The 25,033-nt window shown below is 37.7% G+C and overlaps 1 protein-coding gene and 1 non-coding gene across 7 annotated transcripts in view; one reads left to right on the forward strand and one right to left on the reverse strand.

Moving 5' to 3' along the window:
• WDR70 (WD repeat domain 70) overlaps positions 1–25,033 on the reverse strand; it is a 438,306-nt gene that overhangs the window by 146,937 nt on the left and 266,336 nt on the right. For all 6 annotated transcript variants that reach the window (XR_012513868.1, XR_012513869.1, XR_012513870.1 and 3 more), the window contains 3 exons: positions 15,121–15,220; positions 11,805–11,889; positions 10,207–10,345 (listed from right to left, as the gene is read on the reverse strand). Coding sequence is in view for 2 of the 6 variants with exons in the window: in XM_074386536.1 (XP_074242637.1) it covers positions 10,207–10,345; positions 11,805–11,889; positions 15,121–15,220 (324 nt within the window). In the remaining 4 variants the exon portion in view is untranslated. The remainder of the gene's footprint in view (positions 1–10,206; positions 10,346–11,804; positions 11,890–15,120; positions 15,221–25,033) is intronic.
• Positions 12,496–12,602, forward strand: LOC120365642 (U6 spliceosomal RNA). The gene has a single exon (XR_005580530.1). It is a non-coding gene; the product is annotated as a U6 spliceosomal RNA (small nuclear RNA).

Consider the following 25,033-nt stretch of genomic DNA (forward strand, 5'->3'; position numbering starts at 1 on the left):
TAAATGACACTAGGAAATAGATAAACTATTAACTGGATAAGCCCTCCTTTTGGTCCTCACTCTTTTGCTCACGAAGCCTAAGGCAGCACCAGATTGGCCCTTCATCTCACATTGTAACTTCCCAAATGAGATCATTGTTAAATCGGTGGTCACAGGAAAAGACACTTGACTGCAGGGTTTGAACCTGGATTCCCACAGTAAACGTTATTTCAAGTAAGAGGACATCAAATAGAGAATCTACAAAACTGCACCTGAATCAAGAATCTGCTAGTTACAAAAATTTATAAAGTTATTCTTTTAAGAAAGAATGAGGTCAGGCGTGATGGCTCATACCTGTAATCTCAGCACCTTGGGAGGCTGAGGTGGGTAGATCACTTGAGATCAGGAGTTCAAGACCAGTCTGGGCAACATGGTGAAACCTTGCCTCTACTTAAAAAAAAAAATTAGCTGGGCGTGGTGGTATGTGCTTGTAATCCCAGCTACATGAGAGGCTGAGACACAAGAATCACTTGAACCCAGGAGGTAGAGGTTGCAGTGAGCAGAGATCACACCACTGCACTCCAGCCTGGGTGACAGAGCAAGACTGTTTCAAAAAATATAGTAAAATTAATTTTTTTTAAAAGAGAGAATAAAGATGAGAAAAACAAAGTGGTAAGTACTATATCATATCAGTATTTGTCCCCTATTCTAATAAGGAGTAATGATTTGACTTTGGATAAAGTGTCAAATTCAAACAAATAACTTTTGCTTCAAAGCACAGAGTATGTTTTAAAAAATAGATCCACGAAACACATCATATTCATTAATAGTGTCACAACCAAAACACATTATATTCATTAGAATTTAAACTACCAGTATTTTAAGCATCTTCAGTAAATCTGTGTTTCCTCTAATGAATCCAAAACATAGCTATTTGTAGTAAGTCTGAAAAAAGGATCAGCTATCTCAAGTTTTAAAGAAGTAGACAATTACATGTATACTTCTTTCATAAATTCTAATAGAAAATATATGCACTGAAATTCCAAATTTATTTTTAAAAGCTATAAACCTACATTCCAACACCTTGAAATAAGCTATAAACCAAAAAATAAAAACTTGAGAAGATGGTAAGGAATAGGCCACTACAGTTAGTCCCAATAAGAATATAATAGATAAAATGCAATAAAAGGTAATGCAAAATTAATAATACAATTGCACCAAGCATCTACTATGTGACATGTATTATGTTAATAAACATTAGTAATATGATGCTCTTACTACCCACATGGCACCATCAGCCCTAAGGAGATCCTTACTCCAATTTGGTCACTGGAGAATTTAGAAATGGCTGAGACGAGAGTATCAAAGACAACAGAAGTATGGAGAAAACAAGATCCACAAGGAAATGTTAAAAAACAAAAAAGAACAAAAGACTAAGTTTGGTTCCCTCAGACAAAGACAAGACTGAACAGTAACTTTATAATCTTCAAGGAAACACAGGATGTTAACCAGCTGTTTTCCAACTCCGTAAGGACCAGAGCAAAGGATGCAGGCTCTAAACATGAGAATGTGAGGCTAAAAGTAAAGTAAAGAAAAAGCTGATCTGACAGTAAGAGATTTCATATACAGAAATGAACTCTTTAGGGAAGCTGTAAAATCTGTTAAGTCTAATTTTATACAGGAGAGTTATTTCATGGTGTGCAGGTAAGCAAGAGGAATGAGCTCTGAAAAATATTGAGAAACCAAGCCAAGTATGCTTGATACCAATGGCAGTTAATTAAGCAAAAGCCAGCAGCTCTGCTTTGTGGCATAGTTATGTCAAGGGAACATACCACCCAAGTAAGAGAGGTGACTCATTCTAGGATCAGTGACATTATTTTATTTTCCAGCATATGAACATCCCTCCAAATGTGCAGCTAACTTGGAAGCTTCTTCCTAGGCACATCTGCTAAAGTCTGTACTATTTTATTTTGTTTTTTTCCATCACCATTGTAATTTTTTTTAATTTAAAAAAGCTCTGGTTCTCGGTAAGAGAGTAGACTCCATTCAGTCTCTCCCTCTGAATGTTGTTTAAAAACAAAGACAGAAGGCACAGGGTACCTATTTGAGGACTCTGAAAAGTAAACAGTAGTAGGTAGATTTGGGAAGAAGTCCAGAATTTCAAGAATCACTAAAGCAGAAGTGAGTTACCACTTCCCCAAGTCTAGTCTCCACCAATAATAATAATAAAATAAAAACAAAAAATCTATGATGAACAAAATATCAGAATTTTAAATAAAGGCAAGATCAGTCCAACTGAGTTTTCCTTTTGCCTTAGTTTGTAACACAGCCTGGCACAGCACTGTTACTGATCCTATTTTTATTTAAAAATTTGGTATTTTATTCATCATAGACTTTTGCATTTTTTTATATTGTTGCATTAAAATGTTATTTATCTTGATTACTGAGTATTTTAGCACCCCCGTAAACTTAGTGATTGAGGAAAGCATCTCACTTGCATCACCCTAATCCTGGCCCTGTCTGTGGAAATATCGTCTTCCACAAAACCAGTCCCTAGTACCAAAAAGGTTGAGCACCGTTGATTTATATGACATTCTCAAAACCATAACACAATAATGATGGAGAACAGATCAGTGAATGCCAGGGCTTAGGAGTTGAGGGTTGAACAGGAGTGAGTGTGTGACTATAGTGGGATAGCAAAAAGGATGATGGAACTATTCTGTATCCTGATTGTTTTGATGGTGATTACATGAATCTATACATGTGTTAAAAATCACAGAACTGTATGCTTTCTTAAAAAGGTCAATTTTACAGTATCATAATTTTTCAAATAATAAAAAGGAATCAGCATTAAACTAGTTTCTGTCATCTTCCCTACCTAAAAATATGTTAAGATTGGATATCGCAGGTATTAAGAGTTAAACCACTATGAAATCTGAGAATTCTCTTTACTCTCATGTGCCTACAGATGAACATTCAACTGTATTCTTCAAATCTGAAGAACTACTGCTCTGGAACTTCATAACATGATACCTCTAGTCTAGTGAATGACAACTAAGAAGCAAGTTAATCAAGTCTTATTGACGCTGACTTAGTAGGTGAGCCCAGCTGAATTCAAGTTCCTATTTAAATTGTATGTGTATGCTGCTTGCTTTAGGAAATTCCCCAAAAAGGGTTTAATTTTTTAAAGGTGGTCCTATAGTCCAAATTATGAAGGCAGCAAAAATGCAATGTTGTTTTTCACCATATTCTAATGGCATCTCTTTTCTTCAGTGATTAAAGAAAATACTCCTAGAGACAGTAGTACTGAGTGGCCACTGCAATTCTAGACAATAAAACATTGCCCTAATAAGCCATGCTAAATGTGACTTTTGACCCTGGAAAAGATAGTTGCTGAGAAAGAAACAAGTACTGGCAAATTTACACTAAAACTCCATCATTTTCTACTTGCTCTCAGGTTTCCTATCAAATATACACACATCTTGGAGGACCAAGAAACAACCAGTGCTCTGAGACCCCACCTTTCTGTTCTCAGTGAGCAAGTGTTCCACACACCTATGTTAGGTATACTGTCCTATCACTTGGCTGTGGGCAAATATACATATTTTATTAAGCACAAATATGTTACTCAGGCTCCCTCTAGGATATACACTGTTTAATCCTCCTAAAAAAAGTGAATTATAATAAAATTTCATTAAGCTGATACCACATTATTCAAAATAATACATAATTCAAAGCAAATGCTATTCCCTGGTCAACAAGCTGCCTGATTACTCTATAATAAAAATCAGATAATGGAAAGCTAGCTAATTCAAAACCCACTTTTTCCATCTCCTTGTGTTTCACATTAAGGAGGTTCCACTATATTTTAGAAGGCAGATAACTGCCAAATGAAGTCTTTCAAGTTCATTTTCAGTTAGCATTTGTAGTGCTGATAGCTGAGGTTCTCCCTGGGTAATGCTATTCCTTGTATGACTCTGGGCAAAGACACTGCTTGACTCCTTTATTTCTAGAAACTTACAAGGAGGTGCAATTCTGCCAGAGTTGGGACTTCATATCAGTAAAACAGATGATTATTCTATTCCCAGTATGAAATGAAGAACAGATGAGCTCCTCAACTACTTCAGAGTCAAACTTTCACAAGGATAGTATCATTAATTTGTTTAAAGATAATTCCCAGAACAGCTACATCTACATTCAAAAGTAAGAACAAAGATACATTCCAAAGCCAATTCTGAGGACTTCTGCAATATCCATTAATTTGAATTATCTTTCTGCTTCCCTCTCCAAGTACAAATAATGGAGGCTGACTATAATCTGAATGGCCAGTATGTGCCTTGCACATTATAAATTAAGATAAATAGATAGCTTCATCTATTATTTCATGGCCCTTTTTATCCATTTAGTCTTCCTCTTCAATCTCTCTGAATTTAAAACATCAATATTCTCTCCTAATAAGAACGTAAAAACATTTTTGTGAAATAAAAAGTGCTAGCACTTTCATTTCTAGAATATACACTTTAAAAATTTATGTTATGCATAATGGTGTTACATGAGTAACATGTATAATTATACATAACATATAAAATGAAAGTGTTAGCACTTTCATTTCCAGAATATATACTTTCTCAAACTATAAAGTTAGTCCCTTGAAAACAACAATTATCACAATATTTCAAACAGACAGAAAACACCAGATACTTCATATTTTGAGTTTTCTTTTTTAGAGACCATAAATGAGGTATGCATATTATATATTTCATTTCTCACAGGAAAGGGACAATCTGAAAAACAAACTATGATAGAAGAAAGTAAAACTGCAAGATAATCCTTGTTTTTTACTACCTAAAAATGTCCTAAAGAAAATCAAATATTATTTAGATTTGGCTCTCTTTAAGTCTGTTACTGGTGTATAGGAATGCTTGTGATTTTTGCACGTTGATTTTGTATCCTGAGACTTTGCTGAAGTTTCTTATCAGTTTCAGGAGATTTTGGGCTGAGACGATGGGGTCTTCTAGATATACAATCATGTCATCTGCAAATAGAGACAATTTGATTTCCTCCTTTCCAATTTGAATACCCTTTATTTCTTTTTCACGCTGGGGTCCGTTGGGGGGAAATGGGGGAGGGACGGGGAGGTGGGGAGGTGGGAAGAGATAGCATGGGGAGAAATGACAGATACAGGTGAGGGGAAGGAAGGCAGCAAACCACACTGCCATGTGTGTACCTATGCAACAATCTTGCATGTTCTTCACATGTAACCCCAAACCTAAAATGCAATAAAAACATATATATATTATTTAGAAATCAAAAATGAGGGTTTTTTTCCTTCCTTAAAAGACCTCTACTATCATACTTCTAATGTTGATGTTAGAATTTCAATCGACTTTATTTATTTTTTTATTTTTTTGAGATGGAGTCTCACTCTGTTGCCCAGGCTGGAGTGCAGTGGTACCATCTCTGCTCACTACAACCTCTGTTTCCCAGGTTCAAGCTATTCTCCTGCCTCAGCCTACTGAGTAGCAGGGATTACAGGCTCCCGCCACCACACCTGGCTGATTTTTGTATTTTTAGTACAGACAGGGTTTCATCATGTTGGCCAGGCTGGTCTTGAACTCCTGACATCAGGTAATCTACCCACCTTGGCCTCCCAAAGTGCTAGGATTACAGGCATGAGTCACCATGCCAGGCCTTTTCATCGACTTTAAAATGCCCAAGGCATACTAGTTGAAAATATCAAAGCAAATTTCCTTTTTTCTTGCTTCAGAGGCCAAACAGTAGATCAGTTATGCTTGAAGCTATAGCTATGTTTTAAAAAAAAATAAAGGTTTAGTTTTTTAATTCTTTCTTATCCTAATTTTGTTCAGCCTGATTTACAAAAATAGAGGTCTCTCACCCAAGTACCTAAGCAAACAAACAAATGAGAAAAGAAGTTAGGCTCAGGTATAAAATTTCTGGCTTTTTTCCTTTCCTCCTTTTCCTTCTTTACCCATGAGAATGCCTGCTATCTCTGAAATTACTTCCAAAAGCAAATGAGGTGCAGAGACCATGAAACAACATCGGGTTTAAAAAACCTGATTAACTATGCTTAAGTTAAAAAATATAAATGGTAATGTACTGGTACAATTGCATAAGTCACTTGGTTTATACTAGTTAAAAAGAAAATTCTATTAGTCATTTCACAATAAATTATCTACATTATCATCTGATGAAAAACTACCAAGCTAATAATATTGTTATTTTAGAGCATTTCCCTAAATAATGGGTCTTAAGAAAAGCTTAAAATTTCATAATTTTCTCTAAATAAAATTAATTTTAATAATTGACATGTCATCTCCAAGTTGTATTTTATCTATTCTTTCTTTCCTATGCTTTTATTGCATGAAGCAAAGTAATGGAAGCCCTTTACATAACACATAAAAAGCATAAGGTGTCATCTTACACAAAAACAAAAGTGGATTTGTAAATTCAAGATTCAAGTTATATTCTGGAATTCATCTTAGAAAAGAGGCCAGTCATACTATTCAAATCACTAAGAATTAGATAATAAATGAAAAGAGAGAGAGAAGAGTGTGTATGTGCACACATGTGCGTGCGTGTGCATACGTGTGTGTATTAGTTCATTCTCACAGTGCTAATAAAGACATGGGTAATTTATATAGGAAAGAGGTTTAATTGACTCACAGTTCCACATGGCTGGGAGGCCTTATGATCACGGTGGAAGGTAAAGGAAGGCCAAAGGCACACATCTTACATGGCAACAGGCAAGACAGCATGTGCAGAAGAATGCCCCTTTATAAAACCATCAGATCTCATAAGACTTATTCACTATCACAAGAACAGCATGGAAAAGACCTGCCCCCATGATCCTATTATACCCCACCAGGTCCTTCCCACAACACATGAGGAGCTACAATTCAAGATGAGACTTGGGTAGGGAACACAGACAAACCATTTCAGTATATAATTTGAGTAAATGCAGTTAGACTACAAGGGAAATGCCTAAAAATTTCAGTAGAATTGTAAAATGTGTGCAAACATCATGAAATAGCAAATGTTAAAGAAACATACACTATTTCCTAGCAAACAGACTTTAGAATCTCTACACTGAATAGAGAAAGGAAACATTTTTCAAAGAATATGACAATGCAGAGAACAGAATTAAAACAAGTTTTGGTCTTTAAAAAACTTTATTTCAAAAATAATTATAGAAAATACATTTGCTATATTTTTTAAAAGCTATGTTTTTGTGAAGATAGTTTTTAGTTAATAAATATATTTGCATAGATTGTTAACACCTTCTGACTGAAAACAATGTTTGGCTCCATATACATATACTGAGCCTGGTGTCCTAGAATATACGCATGTAGGGGTTTATTCTGTTTTAGAAGAAAGTGTGGGAGGAGCGTAACCAATCATACTTTGCTACAGTAAATGGACACATCTAGAATAGACATAATGCCATCACTGTCTGTGCTTTGGTCAAACAAGTACACTGATACTAAGAATCTGAGATGCTGCCTTTTATGCAAATTAAAACTCAACATAATACTACCATGGAGTGTGGTATTTCCAAAACAGAATTATAAAAGAGGTATCTTTTGGCTCTTCTAGCAAAGTGTCCACCTTTTATACATTCCAAGAAATGTATTTACTTATTTTTTTTACATTTCAAGAAGATATAAAACTTGGTACAATAGGTCAAAGGGACTGTTAAAAGCCCCTTTATTTAACAGAGCATTCTAATATATAAACAGAAAAATGATGTTGTTTGATGTTAACAATAACAATAAGCCCTCACCCTCACTAAACCAACAATTTAATAGGACTCTTTAGGGTGTATGATTTTGTAGCTATTTGAAGTTCTCTCTTCATCTATCTATTAAAATGGATCTCATAATTTATCTTCTGACTTTTCTAAGATGATTCAATATTGGATGTTCTATTTATTTAGTGAAACTTCTTTCTTAACTTCTTTTCATTTGCTCATCTCTTAAATGATGTTTCTTAGGGCTCATTTTTCGATCCTTTATTCCCTTGCTTTAATCAAACTCATCAGCAATCAACATTTCGACTATGCACTATAAATGTTTTTTTCTCAAAACTGTTTCTTGTTTCTCTAATGTACCAAACTGATGAAACCAACTGTGTACTGAGTGTCTCAGAAGTCCTATAGGTATTTGAAACTCAACATATCAACAACAGAATTCACTGTCTTTCAAAATCTGCTTTATTTTCTCTCTACGTATTTTGATGTCAATGAACATTCACCCAGTCTCCCAAATTATAAACTTCTGGCTTCATCTATGCAGGCTCACCAAATCTTATAAAACTAAACTTTATATTTCAAAAAGAATTAACCATTTCAAAACTTAGATCTGAATGTGTCTTCCTTTGCTTAAACACACACACACACACACACACACACACACACACACACACATACACACGATAGTCATCTTCTTATTGTATATAGGACCAGTTTCTCTAGATCTCTCTCTCCTGCCTCACTCTCCAAAGACACACCTATTATCTACAATAGGCCTAACTTGCACTTCCCAAGTATTTCTCTCACTCATTCAATAAATATTAAGAGCTATCTATGTGCCAGGCACTGTTCAAAGCACCGAGGATACTGCAGTAAACAAAAAGTTTCTGCCCTTGTGTGAGTGACTTACATCCTGGTAGAAGACAGACAAACCAAACAAATATACAATTTATGAGGTGGCGGTAAGTACTATGGAGAAGAAGATCTACCTATAAAAGTAACACAGAGAAAAAAATGTATCACACATTATGAGACACTAATTTTTCCAGCAAGCAGCATGTTCTTGCTATAAACTACAGAAGCCCAGCATGTCTTTAAAACTGCAATTAGACTTCTACATTCCTTAATTTATTTACATTTCAACTTAAACCACAATTTAAAAATACATCAAGTATGATACTGAAATGTATAGTCATTGAGAGGCATGGCAGAACACAGCTTATTTCTAACAACCAATTATAGTAATTTTACTTTCTAAGATTAAAGTTGATAGAGCCAATTGCTTTCTTGGATTCTAGTGTTTTAGTTGGTTCCTAATGCACCCAGAAAAAGCACTGTGAGTGCTGGCATATTTCAAATTATGTCATGAGATTAGAATCTATTAAACATAAGTACTCATTTAGAATTAATCTCACTGTTTGTTTCATTTTTCCTATAATACTCTAACTATACCGTGGTTTTACATTCAGAATCTGAAAATTAAGACTTCGCAGTAATACTAGAATACTTGAGACAGGAGTTTTTTGCTGGTGATTTAAAAACAGTTGTTCAATTGTTTGAGTCACTTAAGCATATTTTATGTCTCAACTGTTTACAAAGAGCTGAAACAACATGAAAAAACCTACATAAGAGCACTGTTTAAGATGAAGGATATTACTAAAAGATTTGACAATGAGCCAAAGAAAATTTACACAGACATTAATTGGCCTGTTTCATACTCAGAAAATTACAGTTTCCTTACCATGTAAATAATAATACAGTTGAAAGGTATTCAAATTTTCCTCTGAGAATTTTCATTATTGTTCTATTACATGTGGCTCCAGTCTCAATCTCAGGACATAAATGAATGAATGAATGAATGAGTGAATGCTGGTGTTTTAGTGTTCATATACATCTGTAAAAAAAAACTAATGTGCTTTTTTAAGATGTAGAAGTTAAATCTGAAATGTTTTAAACTTCCAAATAACTAAAGAGCAATTAAGCTCAGTGCAAGCTGAGCCCTGACTTTAATGACTACAATCCACACAAGCAGAGTTCTGTCAAAGTTTTCACGGTTTCAAGAAAAATGATAAACTTTGTCACTTGTTAAGCTTACACTTCTGTCAACAATCCCTAGATCCTCACAAACATCCCATCATGGGATGCTCCTTTCTGTATCCTACATGATGATCACCTTTTTCCCTCCTCAACCTTGTTGGCAGAGAGGGGGAAACATCTCAGGCCCAGCTGCAATTCCTACCTAAGTGTGGGCCCATAGGAAATAACGGGTTGGAGAAAGGGAAGGGGTAGATCAGTAGTCCACAGAATACTGGTAACTCTATGCTAGAGTGAAAAGCAGCTATCACTGTGCTCTCAGGGCCAGAGCTTATATTCTATTTAACAAACAAAACCAAAACAAAAGATAGGTAAGAGGCAAACTTCACATATTCTCAAAGCTAAGGAGAAAAGAATATACGTACCGCATCTGTGATGTCTATTTCATACACCCTTTGGAAAGTCCTACGCTCAAAGAAGACAAGTTTGCCGCTGCCACATCCTCTTTGCACAGATGTACCAGTGACTATGAGCTTATCATCCGGACTGAAACAGCAGTCAGTCCTATAGAAAAGAAGAGTTTATGAGTATAGGTTTATGACCTCCATAAGCTGGACAACAGTCCAACAATAATGAGTGAATTAAATAAAACATCACTGTAATAAGAGCTAACTTCTGTATAGGGCTTATGAGTCAAGCACTTATATTAATTTGTTTAATGGTCACAATAATCCTATGCAGTAGATATTATGCACATTTTACTGATGAGGAAACTGAAGAAAATAATTTAGTTACACCTTGCACACGGTAACACAAGTAAGTAGCGTGGCTAGGATTCAAACCTAGGCAGTCTGACTCCAGAATCTGTGCTTTTTAACTTCCACATTGCAATTTTTTTAAATGTAAAGGGAGCATTAAAAAAACTCCATACAGACATTAAGACTGTCTACAGACGGATATATATATATATATGATTAATGTCTAAGTAATGATTATTTTGGCCATTTTAAAAACTGTTTTTACTTAACACCACTACCATCACCCCCAAATAATTTGAGTTATGTCAAGTAGAACACCATGAAATGAGCCACAGGTTGCACTGCTGGAACCTAATTGATGGCTTTGATTCCGAGGCTCTTGTTATTGGCGGTCTGGCCATCTGACTGTGACTAATCTAAGACATGACCCAAAGAAGTTATATAGTTAGCATTACTTGTAGCAGGTATAAAAGCTCAAAAAATTCTCGTCAGCTATAAACTCACGTTTGTTTGTTTTAACATAAAATGCAATGGGGAGCAGACCGTGTTAGAGTTAGTGCTGCATTATTATATAGCTTCCTTCACTTGATGCTTGCATTATCATCATGCTCTTCTCTGTTGGTCATTATTGACACAGGTATAAAATTTCATTTCTACTAAAATAGAACAATTTGCCTAGGCACCAACTATTGGACTTCGAGGTCAAGTTTCACCTCAGCTGTCTCAAGAAAATCTTTAAAAGTTTCAGGTGACAATTTAGTAGATTGAAGATAACAGTGTTCAGTCACTCATAGTAAGACAGTCTAAACTAGTGAAGGATGCTGAATTATTGAATTGAATGATTAAAAAATGAGAAAGAAAATGAGCTGTACTATAAATGCTCAGTAAATATTAAAAACTGCTTTAATGGTATGAGAGCTCAAATTTTAAAAAACCACAGATTTTAAAAGGCCCACCTTGTCATTGATACAATATTAAAAGAACAATTGAATTTCTTAAAACATTTTACTACCTCAAGACTTGTGCAATACATACAAACACATGAATAAATGCAAATACATATTAACTTCAAAAAAGGTTTCTGAAGTCTATAGAACGTGCAAAATAAGAAAAAATAAAAATATATTTTTCAAAAAACAGATTTTGATCACTCAAGTCTCTTTTCCAGAAGATCTAAAAGCCATATGACATAAATTAACATTAAGGTAAAAATACTTCTTTTCTATTCTCCTATGCTGATCAAATATTTTAAATATGCTACTTACATTGGGAACATGGTGGGAAGACCCGAGGCTGAAAAAAGTGGCTTATTAAATTGTCGTATGTCCCATAATTTTAATGAATCATCACCTGACAGAAGAATGGGGGGGGGGAGACAAAAAGGTGAATTGTGCAAAAAGGACTTGCTCCCAGTTTGTTAAACTTAATGTATAACTATAAGGAAGAGAGGGAAGGGGAAGGGGAGAAAGAGGGAGGAAAGAAAGGAAGAAAGATGCTAGATTCACATAAGCATGTTTTACTTTTTTAACTGTTCAGAGAGCTTGAAAGCAGTAGTCACAAGAACAGTTGAAAGCTATGTGATAATGAATTAGCCTTCTAGAAATTACTTTCCAGATAGATGTAGCATCTGCAAGGTAGAATGTACCCTGGAGAATCTGCTCTGAAGTATATTAGAGCAGATGGTAGTTCCCCTGTGGTGTATTTCAGCATACCTGACTTCTTGAAGAGATTTTAATTTAACAACTATCAGGACTGAAAATAGTTCAATTTACAACAGATTCCTTTTCCCACTGGTGTGTGGGTAAAGCTATCCATTAACATTAATAAGGGTTAGCCATGTGATTCCCTTCTCTCCACTGTAATTCTATCTATGGCTATCATTCTTCACTTTGCTGGGGAGTACAGCTTTGCCAAGCCATTTAAAGAGTAATGAATATTTTTAAAGAATCACTTTTTGTGCTCACTTTGGCAGCACGAATACTAAGACTGGAACGATACACAGAAGATTAGCATGACCCCTGCACAAGCATGACATACAAATTTGTGAAGCATTCCATATTTATATAAAGAATAAATTTTAAAAATCACTTTTTAATATTTCTATAGGGCTAATTCCTGAACAGAACAAAAGCCAAACTTATATAATGTTTTCACTGTTCTTTCTCCCCAGTGCCCACAGCTGAGGCCTGCCTCAATCCCTTGGGTCCAATAAGGAACCAGAATCAGGTGCAAGTGAGGAGCATGAAGAGTTCAGTAAAAAATCCCCCTTTTTACAGTGACGCTTCCTCTGAAACCACTTTTGGCAGGTGCACTGATTCACAACCGGCTGGACTCAGGAGCTGCTTGTACTGGGAGAACTTTGTAAGCTTACCTTTGGAATGTCACTTTATTGCTTTTAGCCTTTTTTTTTTTTAAAGAACAAATCTTGCTCTGTCACTCAGGCTGGAGTGTAGTACTGGGATCTCAACTCACTGTACCTCAGCCCCCCAGGTTCAAGTGATTCTCCTGCCTCAGCCTCCCAAGTAGCTGGGACTACAGACATGCACCACTACACCCAACTACTTTTTGTATTTTTAGTAGAGACAGAGATTCGTCATGTTGTCCAGGCTGGTCTCAAACTCCTGGCCTCAAGTGATCCACCTGCCTCAGCCTCCCAAAGTGCTGGGATTACAGGTGTGGGCCACTGCACCCAGCCTCTTTTTAGTCTTTAAAAAAAGGCTACATATCCCCACAATCTTTAAAAAATAAGAAAACATTAACCTGTATTAATTCCATCTAATCCAGCAGGTTATACAGCTAGCAGAAGCACCTTGTTAACACCCTGAGTACTCTTTGCTAAATAGATTTCTATCTGTCATATTCTATACATCCAGGAAGGAAAATGATGGAACACAGTATATATGTGATACTGACCAATTAAGTTATCAAAAAGCTATTAAATATAAATATATATATATATATATATATATATATATAGTGTGTGTGTGTGTGTGTGTGTGTGTGTGATGGAAGGGAAAGGTAAGAATTATCACCAAAATGGCTTTGACTGAAATAGAGTTAGTTATACTTCTGAGAGAAGTATAACTTCCTCAATCAACTGGGTAATTACTCAGTTGAGTAATTATGGGCTCACCTATTCTATCACCTGTGAAGAATATTCAATCTACACTTTCCCTTTCTCCCCTGTTCTCCGCTAACTCCATCTCAGAGACTTGGATATACCATCCTAAAGATGCAAGAGTGGATATAGAAATTCCTAAGTGGAGCATTTATCATTTGAAAACTTTCCTAGAGGATTCAGATACACTCTTGGGATGAGAGCCATTGTTTTAAATAAATAATATATAGAACTTTAATTGGGAGTCATCTCTGAACTAAAGTACCAGGTCAGAATTGATGGACCAAAATACATATCTTATACATATCCCATTTGCCATGTGTATCATAAAGAATTGCATGTATATGTGCTTTGATTTTTTAAAGTTACGGAAGTGAGAGAAGTTTAGATACAACAGTAAAGTTTCCTTAAAGAGAATCTGAATGAGTTCCCAAGGGTAAAAGGACAGAGACGAGTTAAATTGAGGCGAAAGCTATGCCACTTCTCTTGCCTCCCTCTTCACTTCCACTATCCTATACACTGGGTTGTAAAGTCTTTCAGGAAAAGGACTCTGTCTGTAATGTTTACAGTTTTTATACCCAGCACCTAGCAGAATGTTAGCTCAAAGTAGGTGCTCAATATACAGTAGTTGAGTGACTAAATGAATAGCTAAATATAGCACTGCTAGATTCAACTGCCTAAAGTGTAGCCCCTCCTTTGGCCTACAGAATAAAGGCTATGTAAGGACCTCTGCAGCACAGTTCCCATCTACTTACCATGCTACTAGTATTAATTTTCTTAACATGATATTTAAGACCCTCTGTAACACAGCTCCAACCTACTTACCATGCTATTCCTTTTTCTCTCCCCATAAATAGGTCTATAGGAAAATCTTCAGCTATGTCCCATACTCTCCCACAATGCTGCCTTCACTATTCTCCATCTGCTTCTATCAATACACAGCCTATCTATGTGATAAAGATTTAGCAAAAAAATTAGAAAGCTATATCCAACCATAAGAATGTGGATACGTAAACTTACAACATGAACATATAGAACTGTTTTTAAAAATAATATCTAGATGTAGACTTCTTAAAAGTTAGTATTTGAACTGGGGAAAAAAAAGCAATGGTCAACAAATAGAAGACTTTGACGTACCAGACACAGAATTATAAAATGGTATGGAAAGAATATAGGTGATCATCTATAAACTTCCCAAGGTAGAGGCAAAGATCACCTGTGGAGGCTTCAAACTCTTACAGAATTTGAATATAAATGAAAAACTTAGGCAAAAAATAAGTAAATATTTAAAAATTTTACTTGGTAATTTTTAATACAAATAATGTTGCTAAGTTGGAAATGGCAAAGGTACATTAACAAAAATCACAGCAAGCTTTACTAAGCACTAGAATATTACTGTCATATTTGTTAAAGACAATCATTTTATATAGAGAAATACATCAAAATGAAAGCTTTTAACCTACCTCCACGAGAGGCAAGAACATTACCATCATAGGAAAAAGTCACACAGGAAGTGTCTGTGCCTGGGTCATGAGCCTGTTTATAGTGGAACTTCGGATGAACCTATTCAAAAAGACAAACAAAGTGTTAATATCTCACCTGAATTCAAAAGAGAATACTTTTGTGGCAAGAACATTTCACTTTATCATGACGATGATACACACCTATAGGCAAAGTATTAATTTCACATGACTGCAATTTGCTTTCTTTCTGGGGGGGAAAAAAAAGGCTTTTAAAAATATCCATTTGCCTTAAGAAAGAATAGAGAAGGTAAATCCTAGCAGGAGACATTTTTCCAGATTGCCCTAACAAGCTCTATACAAGATAAGACTACAATAACTTCTTCATATTTACTTATTTATATTATGCTTATAAAATTATTAGGACTAGTTCCTGTATTTATTAGAAACAGCAAATATAAATCAAAATTACAAATGAGCAATCATTTATTTACCCCAAAATATTTATTGTATTCCTAGGATATGCCATACACTATGCATATGGCTGGAGGTCCTGAACTATCTTTAATGTGCCTGTAGAATGAATAATGATAATAATAATGGCAGCTAACCTTTATAAAACGCTGATTTTATTTTAGGCACTATATGCGTTCCTATCTTGCCTATTTAGTCCTCACAATCACTCTGTAAGTTAGGTTCTATTATTATCATCTCCATTTTATAGTTTGAGAAACTAGGGTATAGAAACTGAAGTACCTTGTCTAAGGCCACACAGTTTGTAAGCAGTAGAGAAGAGTTTGAACCAAAAAGACTGCTCCTAAATACTGCATTATAATCCTTCTCTTACTGATTTATCTTTAACGGTATTTTTACTTCTAATGTTGTTTCTACACAGTTAACGACTTGTAATTCTACTACACCAAACTTGCCACTCAGTTATGACTTAGTAACCAGCACAAAGTACTAGGAAGTCAATTACCTCAAAAGGTATGGTCTATATGAATGAAGACATTTGATCTATTAAAAACTTTGTCCCCTACATAGGTGTCATTACTAAAGTAACCTCTATAATAGCTCTGCATGTGTGTGTAGGTGCACCTGTGTATGCACACCAACATGACAAGCTGGCTAATTACACAATGGTTCTGGGCCATTACCAATTTTCTTAGGGTACTTCCATAGCAAAAGACAGAGGCACTGCTGGTAATGACAGCATGTGAGTACCTCCTGGGAGCCACAGGTATGGCAATGCAAGTGAGCTCATTTCCATTGTTCTTGTAGCAATCCTTATGAAGAATGAGTCACAAAACAGAGCTCATGTACTTTGTCCTCCCAATAATATCCCTGACACCCAGTCCCTGGGCTTACATCTAAAAAACATCCAGTAATGAGGAGTACACCACCTTATAAAAGAAGGCCAGTTCATTTAAAAAAAAAAAAAATCTGTATAACTGAGTGAAAACTGCCTTCTCAGTTCTTCCTCTGGGTAACAGTCTTAGAATTTTATATTAGTTATCATGCTTCTACCTTTCATGGATACAAAGAATTCATTGATTCAACATTTTTTTTTTTATTGGACATCAACTGTATGGCAGACACTAAGTAAGTTAAGCAGAGAAAACACAAATGTGCCAAGATAAGCATAGCTTCTCAAAGACTTGGCAGTCCCCTGAAAGGATACAGATCAGTACACAGAGTGACAAGTGCTACAATGGGGAAATACAGAGTAATATGCAAGCACTGAGGAGAAGGTCCTAACCCAAACTTGACAATGAGGGAAAAAAGAGGGGCAAAAATAAATCAGAGACCTAACAGGTAAAGTAAAAGTTAGCAGTTGCAGGAGCAGGAGGTAAGGGCAAAGAAGTATTTCGGTCAGAGAGTACTGCACTGTGGTAAGCCAAATTTTTACTCTTGTGACCTCTGCCCCCTAGTGTGATGCCCATGAATACCTTATACGGTCAAAGATGCTTGGCAGGCGTAATTATGGTTACTAATCAGCTGACCTTAACCGGGAGATTATCTTGGATTCCAGGTGAGGCTGAAGCAGTTGCATGAGCTACAGTGCTGACAAGTCACAGAAATGTGATGGAAGAGGAAGTCAGAGAAATTTGAGACATGAGAAGTGTTTGACATGTCACTATCGGCTTAAAGATGAAGGGGGCCACATGTCAAGGAAACAGGTATCTGAATCCTGCCACCAACCAATAAGCTTGAAAGAGAACCTTGAGCTCAGATTGAGAGCCACATCCTGAGCCAATACTTTGATTTTGGCCTAGTGAGACCCTGAAAAGAGAATCCAGCCACACTGTGCCAGACTTCCTACAGAAATTGTGAGAAAACAAAGGAATGGTGGGAACATGATATGAACAGGCCCCAGATATCAAGGCTGTATAAAGACATGTGACATAGTTTGGATCTGTGGCTCCACCTAAATATTATGTCAAATTCTAATTCCCATTGTTAGAGATGGGACCTGGTGGGAGGTGACCTGATCATGGAAGTGGTTTCTCATGAATAGTTCAGCACCATTCCCTTTGGTACAGTCCTCATGATAATGGGTGAGTTCTCATGAGATCTGATCATTTAAAAGTGTGTGGCACCTCCCTCCCCCTTCTCTTACTCCTGCCATGTGATATGCCTTATTCCGGCTTTGCCTTCCACCAGGACTGTAAGTTTCCTGAGGAATCCCCACAAGCCAAGCAGATGCCGGCATCATGTACCTCTATAGCCTGCAGAACCATGAGCCAATTAAACCTCTTTTCTTTATAAATTATGCAGCCTCAGATATTTCTTTATAGTGATGTGAGAACAGACCAATATACCATGTTAAAGAGCTTAGATTTTATCCTGAAGGCAAAAGGTAGCTGCTAAAGTTTAGGCAGAGGAGTAGCATGACTAAATTTGCTTCTTTTTCAATGATCTTTCCGAACACATGTGGAGAACAGACTGGGAATATTCTGTTCCTAGGACAAACAAACCTCAATATGAAAATCTGCCACTTGCTTATATCCCATCAAGTTACCAACTACTAAACTCTAAATGAAACTTTTGGAAGATCTTATAAACAGTGGTAGCAGTTTATCAAAAAGTCCTGTGTTTCATTTGGCCTCTCGATGAATTTAGTTTTTTATTTGCTTGTTCTAAAAGTTTTGTTTTTAATGTTAAAAAATACATATAGATATCCAAATAGAGGAAAGTCCTATCATTTCATGAGTGATGAGACAGTGTAGTATGGGAAAAAGAGCACTGGGTCAGGAACCAGGAGGCATAAAATCTAGATTCAGTTGCAAAAACTAGCACTGTGACCTGGGACAAATTACTTAGCCTGTCTGGTTCACACTTTTATCTTCTGTAAAATAAAGAGATTGAAGTAAATGTTTTCCAGGGTCATTTATAGCTCTATGATTCTTAGGGAAAAGACAAAACAGGCAAATGAATAATACTTTGTAATTCAATTTACTGATCAATATATACTTTATTAATAAGAAAATTCTTGAATGTCAGTGTTTAAAAATATAAGTACACACATGCATACAGATGTGTACACATTCATATACAAGTAAGAAAGTGAGAAAAAGAACCTTAAAAGGTGTAGAATCCAGTGGATTCACATCACACAAACTTCAGTGTGAGCCCAGAACATGCAGACAGTTCCATCTGATATTCTTAACTATAACACTTGTTGTTCCAGGGAAGAAAAGAGATGAGATTGTGGAATCTGATGCTCCCTAAATTGGTCTTGCTTCCCTGTGCTTTTAATTACCCTGTGCAGGATTCTTAGGTTTAAAGATGTATAGCCATCCAGTGCTCAAGTAAAGAAAAAGTGATCCATTTTTGAAAAAAAATAATAATAATAATAATAATTTTTTTTTTTTGCTAGATCTAAAAGGTGATAATGTAGATACGATATAATGAACTGAATGGGAATATGGGATTTTGACTATAGGTGATATCATCTTACTGTAGTAAGAAGAGACTTCACCAAATATTCATCTGCTACATGTTTATGTCTCCTCATTTAGTATTCTCTTTAAAGGAACATTATGTTGGAGGTGTAATGTTTTGAAACCCAACTTAGAATTCATTATTTATAATGCAGAAAGAGTGAATATATGCTACACAACAAGCCTCATCCAGTCTTTCTTACCTCCAACATATTCCATTGCTGTATATATTTACATTTTAGTGCAACACCCTTTTAAAGTAATAAATGTCTGGATATTAATAATTAAGGTCCCAAGGGAGAGGGAGAGATGCACTCAAAATAATTAATTCAGGCCGGGTGCAGTGGTTCATGCCTATAATCCCAGTACTTTGGGAGGCTGAGGCAGGCAGATCACAAAGTCAAGAGATTGAAACCATCCTGGCCAACATCATGAAACCCCATTTCTACTAAAAACACAAATATTAGCTGGGTGTGGTTGCATGCACCTGTAGTCCCAGCTACTCAGGAGGCTGAAGCAGGAGAATCACTTGACCCAGGAGGCGGAGGGTGCAGTGAGTCAAGATCGCTCCACTACACTCCAGCCTGGGCAACAGAGTAAGACTCTGTCTCTAAATTAATAAATAATCTAATTCATTTTCTCTTTCAAAGGATCTAATAAAGAGGCACCAAGTCTTTAGTTGATTGAGATAAAGAGCTCCCAAATTTTATATCAAAAAGTGCTCTTCAGCACCGGGCACAGTGGCTCAAGCCTGTAATCCCAGCACTTTGGGAGGCCAAGGCGGGTGGATCACGAGGTCGAGAGATCGAGACCATCCTGGTCAACATGGTGAAACCCCGTCTCTACTAAAAGTGCAAAAAATTAGCTGGGCATGGTGGCACGTGCCTGTAATCCCAGCTACTCAGGAGGCTGAGGCAGGAGAATTGCCTGAGCCCAGGAGGCGGAGGTTGCGGTGAGCCGAGATCGCGCCATTGCACTCCAGCCTGGGTAACAAGGGCGAAACTCCGTCTCAAAAAAAAAAAAAAAAGTGCTCTATTTCAATGAGGAAAAAGAGACAAAGGTGACCTAAAATTTGCGTCAAACATCAACGCTTGGACAGTCCATTATGACAGATATCCTCACACTTTGAAAACAATGTCAACCTAACTGAAAAACACTTCTGGCATAATGTCAGGAATCTAAAACTGCAACTTGTCCTTTAACTGCTGTTATAATCATCCTAAGTAAAGAACATAGTTCTTTAGGAAGTTGAGATTGATTATTAACTAACTTATATAGACTTATTCTTTTTTTTTCTTTGAGATGGAGTTTCACTCTTGCTGCCCAGGCTGGAGTGCAATGGCATGATCTCATAGGCTTCTTATTCTTAGGTGTACCTTATACTATGATTTGGAGAAATCAAGTCTCAAACATTCACAAAGATGGAAAATGCAAGCACAAAAGCCTAGAGTTGTAAAGGCCCTGTCTGGGATCATATAATACAAACTCCCAATTGGTAAAAGTATCTCTATACCTCTTTTCTCAGCAGATGGTCATGGAGCCTCTGGCAGTAAAAAATGCATTACACCACAAGGAATATCAGTCCATTTCTGGGCGGCTCTAACTGACAACACTTTTTTAAACTGGATCCAAGACTCACTTCTAACAACTGCTTACGAGTCCTGGTCCAGTTTTCTGCAGCTATGCTGACTAAATCTAGTTTTTCTTCTCTGACACAGTCTGCCAAATTCTTAAGAGAAAACTCTGTCTTCCACAAAGTCTTTTATTTATTTATTTATTATTATTATTTTTTCCTTTCTGAGACAGGGTGATTTCCTGTCACCCAGGTTGGAGTGCACTCAATGCTCACTGCAGCCTCAATCTCCCAGGCTCAAGCAATCCTCCTGCCTCAGCCTCCCAAGTACTGGGACTACAGGCACAAGCTACCATGCCTGGCTGGTTTTTATATTTTATTTTGTAGAGCAGGCGAGGGTCTCACTTTGTTGTCCAGCTGGTCATGAACTCCTGGGTCTCACAATATTGGGAAGTGATCTTCCCACCTAGGTCTCACAATGTTGGCAAGATTTGGGCAAGATGGTTGACTAGATACAGCCAGGTGGAACAGCTGCCACCAAGGAACCAGGATGACTGGCATACTCCCAACAGATCTTCAGAGAGTAGATGGAAGGAAGACACAGAAGCTGGGCTGAAGGAAGAAGAAGCTGGGAACCCTGCATAGGGTTACAGCATACTAGACTTGCTTCTGGCCCCCAGTGACTCCGAGGGAGCAGATGAAGTGAAAGGCAAGGAGCAACCGACTCTTGCCATGGACCTTTAGAATCCTAGAAGGAGGAGACCCCTTGACCACCATGGACACTTAGTTGGCAGGGAGAGCTGCTTAGAAAAGTGGTAGGGGCAGCACACCAGCTAACAGAGTTTGGTGTGGGAGCATCTGTAGTGGAGCACTGCCAGGGATGCCCGTGCCCCTAGGATCAACTCGCTCACATAGAAGACTTTAGCCATAAGCAAACTGCTGGACGTGAAACTATAGGGTCAGTCTTGCCCATCAAATGGGGCTGGTCTGACCTGAGTACCCCTGAGTCAGCTGGTCTCTCTCAGGGCCCCAGTCTGGCTGGGCCTGCTTGCAGTGCAGCCTCAGGTACCCTGGGAGCCTGTATCTAGCTCCTGCACTGGCAGACCATGCCTGACCAGTGGAGAGCTCCAGTAGGGCTGCCCCTGTGGCCATACACCAGCCTGCCAACACCCTCCCCTCACTGCAACTTCCCCCAGGCCCATGGCAACCCCCTATATCATTTTGCTGGTGTGTGTCTGCGTGAGTGGATTTTGCCTTTCCTGCTCAACCAGCATAAGCCCGTAACCTGTCCTGACACTGTTACTGATAAGAGTGCACACCACCTCCTCACCCACACTGTACCACCATTGCAGTCAGTGCCTCAGTGGGCACAGAACCCACCAGCCCTGCCCCTACCAACACCCTGTCCCAGTGCCAACACTGCTGCCAGAGTGAAAATAGAGACAGAGAACATCGGACCCTCCCCTTCCCTGAGCAGCCAATCCCCGGCTGCATGAAACATGCACAGAGGGCACACACAGACCTGTGCTTGCCAGCATCCTACCCCCATGCTAACACCACCATCAACTTGACCACACACACAGTTGCCAGTGTGGGCCCTCATCCTTCTGAGCTGTGCTGCTTCCACTGCTTCTGGGAATGCCTGCACAGAGGTAGGCACTCCAATACCTACTAAGCACACTGCTGCAGCCCTCAAGCATGCACCCCTCTACCCCTCCACCCCTCCGCACTACTGCTGCTGCTGCTTCTGGCACATGTGAACAAGGATGGATCCCGCTGCCACGACCCTACAAAATGCTTAGGCTGGCACCATCTATCGAAGTGTAATGACCAGAAGTCTGGGAACACCTCAGCCCTCACCCCAGCACAGTGGGTTCCTAATCAAAAGGAGCCAGAGAACAATGTCAGGTAGCGATACAAGACTCCCAGAGTTAGAGCATATAGTCCAGGAGCTGTGAGCTGAGCCTTGGCCCCCTAAACTCTTTCAGAAAGGAAGCTAGTTGACTGAACCCACATTATACCAAAATCAAATCACCAATGTCATCGAGTAGGATAAAAGAAAAAAGAAATCCCAAGGACACCAACTTCAAAGACTGAAGGAACATCAGCCCACAAAGATGAGAAAGAACAAGTACCAGAACTCTGACAACTCAAAAAGCCAGAGTGCCTTTTTTCCTCCAAATGACTGAACTACCTCTCCAGCAAGGATTCTGAACCAGGCTGAGGCAGCTGAAATGATAGAAATAGAATTAAGAATACAGATAAGAACAAAGATTACTGAGGTACAGAACTACATTGAAACCCAATCCAAAGAAAGTAACAATCACAACAAAATGACATAGGAACTGACAGACAAAACAGCCAGAATAGAAAAGAATGTAATGGACCTGATAGAGCTGAAAAATATACTACAAGAATTTCACAATGCAATCACAAGTATTAACAGCAGAATAGACCAAACTGAGGATATAATCTCAGAGCTTGAAAACTGGCTTTCCAAAATGAGACAGTCAGGCAAGAATAGAGAAAAAAGAATGAAAAGGAACATATAAAACCTCTGAGAGATTGAGATTATGTAAAGAGAGCAGATCTACTACTAACTGGTGTCCCTGAAAGAGATGGGGAGAATGGAAACAAATATTTCAGGGTATCATTCATGAGAACTTTGCCAAACTAGCTAGAGAGGCCAACATTCAAATTCAGGAAATGCAGAGAAACCCAGTAAGATACTTCACAAGACTATCATCCCGAAGACACATAATAATCAGCATCTTTAAGGTTGAAATGAAAGAAAAAATGTTACGGCAGCTAGAGAGAAAAGTCAGGTCACCTAAAAGGGAAGCCCATCAAACTAAGAAATGACCTCTCAGCAGAGTCTGCAAGCCAAAAGAGACTGGGGGCTGATATTAAACATTCTTTTTTTTTTTTTTTTTTTTAGATGGAGTTTTTGTTCTTGTTACCCAGGCTGGAGTGCAATGGCACGATCTCGCCTCATTGCAACCTCCGCCTCCTGGGTTCAGGCAATTCTCCTGCCTCAGCCTCCTGAGTAGCTGGGATTACAGGCATGCGCCACCATGCTCAGCTAATTTTTTGTATTTTTAGTAGAGACGGGGTTTCACCATGTTGATCAGGATGGTCTTGATCTCTTGACCTCGTGATCCACCCGCCTCGACCTCCCAAAATGCTGGGATTACAGGCTTGAGCCACTGCGCCCAGCCTCAAAATTCTTAAAGAAATTCTAACCAAGAATTTCATATCTAGCCCAGCTAAGCTTCATAAGCAAAGGAGAAATAAGATCCTTTTCAGACAAGCAAATACTGAGGGAATTCATTACCATCAGCCCTGCCTCATAAGAGGTCCTGAAGAAAGCACTAAATATAGAAAGGGAAGACTGTTAACAGCTACTACAAAAACACACTTAAGTACAAAGACCAGTGACACTATAAAGCAACCACATAAACAAGTCTGCATACTAACCAGCTAACACATGACAACAGGATCAAATCCACATATATCAATACTAACCTTGAATGTAAATGGGCAAAATGCCCCAATTAAAAGGCACAGAGTGGCAAGCTGGATAAAGAACCAAGACCATATGTTATGTTGTCTTCAAGAGACCCATGACACCCTAAGTTCAAAATAACGGGATAGAGAAAACTCTACCAAGGAAATGGAAAACAGAAAAAAGCAGGAGTTGCAATACTAATTTCAGACAAAACAGATTTTAAAACAACAAAGATAAAAAAGACAAAGAAGTGAATTACATAATGGTAATAGGTTCATTTCAACAACAAGACCTAGCTATCCTAAGTATATATGCACCCAGCACAGAGGCACCCAGATTCACAACACAAGTTTTTAGAGACCATCAGAGACTTAGACTCTCACGTATTAGTAGTAGAAGACTTCAACAACTCACTGACAGTATTAAACAGATCATCAAGGCAGAAAATTAACAAAGATATTTAGGACATAACCTCAGCATTGGATCAAATGGACCTGACAGACATCTATAGAACTCTCCACCCAAAACAACAGAACATACATTCTTCTCATCACCACAAGGCACATACTCTAAAAATGACCACAAAATTGGATATAGGACACTCCTCAGCAAAAGTAGAATAACTGAAATCACAACAACCACTCTCTTGAACCACAGCATAATAAAATAAGAAATCAAGACCAAGAAAAGCACTCAAAGCCATATGATTACATGGAAATTGAATAACCTGCTCATGAATGACTTTTAGGTAAATAATGACATTAAGGTAGAAATCAAGTTCTTTGAAACTAATGAGAACAAAGATACAACATACCAGAATCTCTGGGACACAGCCAAGGCAGTGTTAAGAAGGAAATTTATAGCAGCACTAAATGCCCACATTGAAAAGAT

Source organism: Saimiri boliviensis, chromosome 1, assembly GCF_048565385.1.
Source record: "Saimiri boliviensis isolate mSaiBol1 chromosome 1, mSaiBol1.pri, whole genome shotgun sequence".
Taxonomy (NCBI): domain Eukaryota; kingdom Metazoa; phylum Chordata; class Mammalia; order Primates; family Cebidae; genus Saimiri; species Saimiri boliviensis.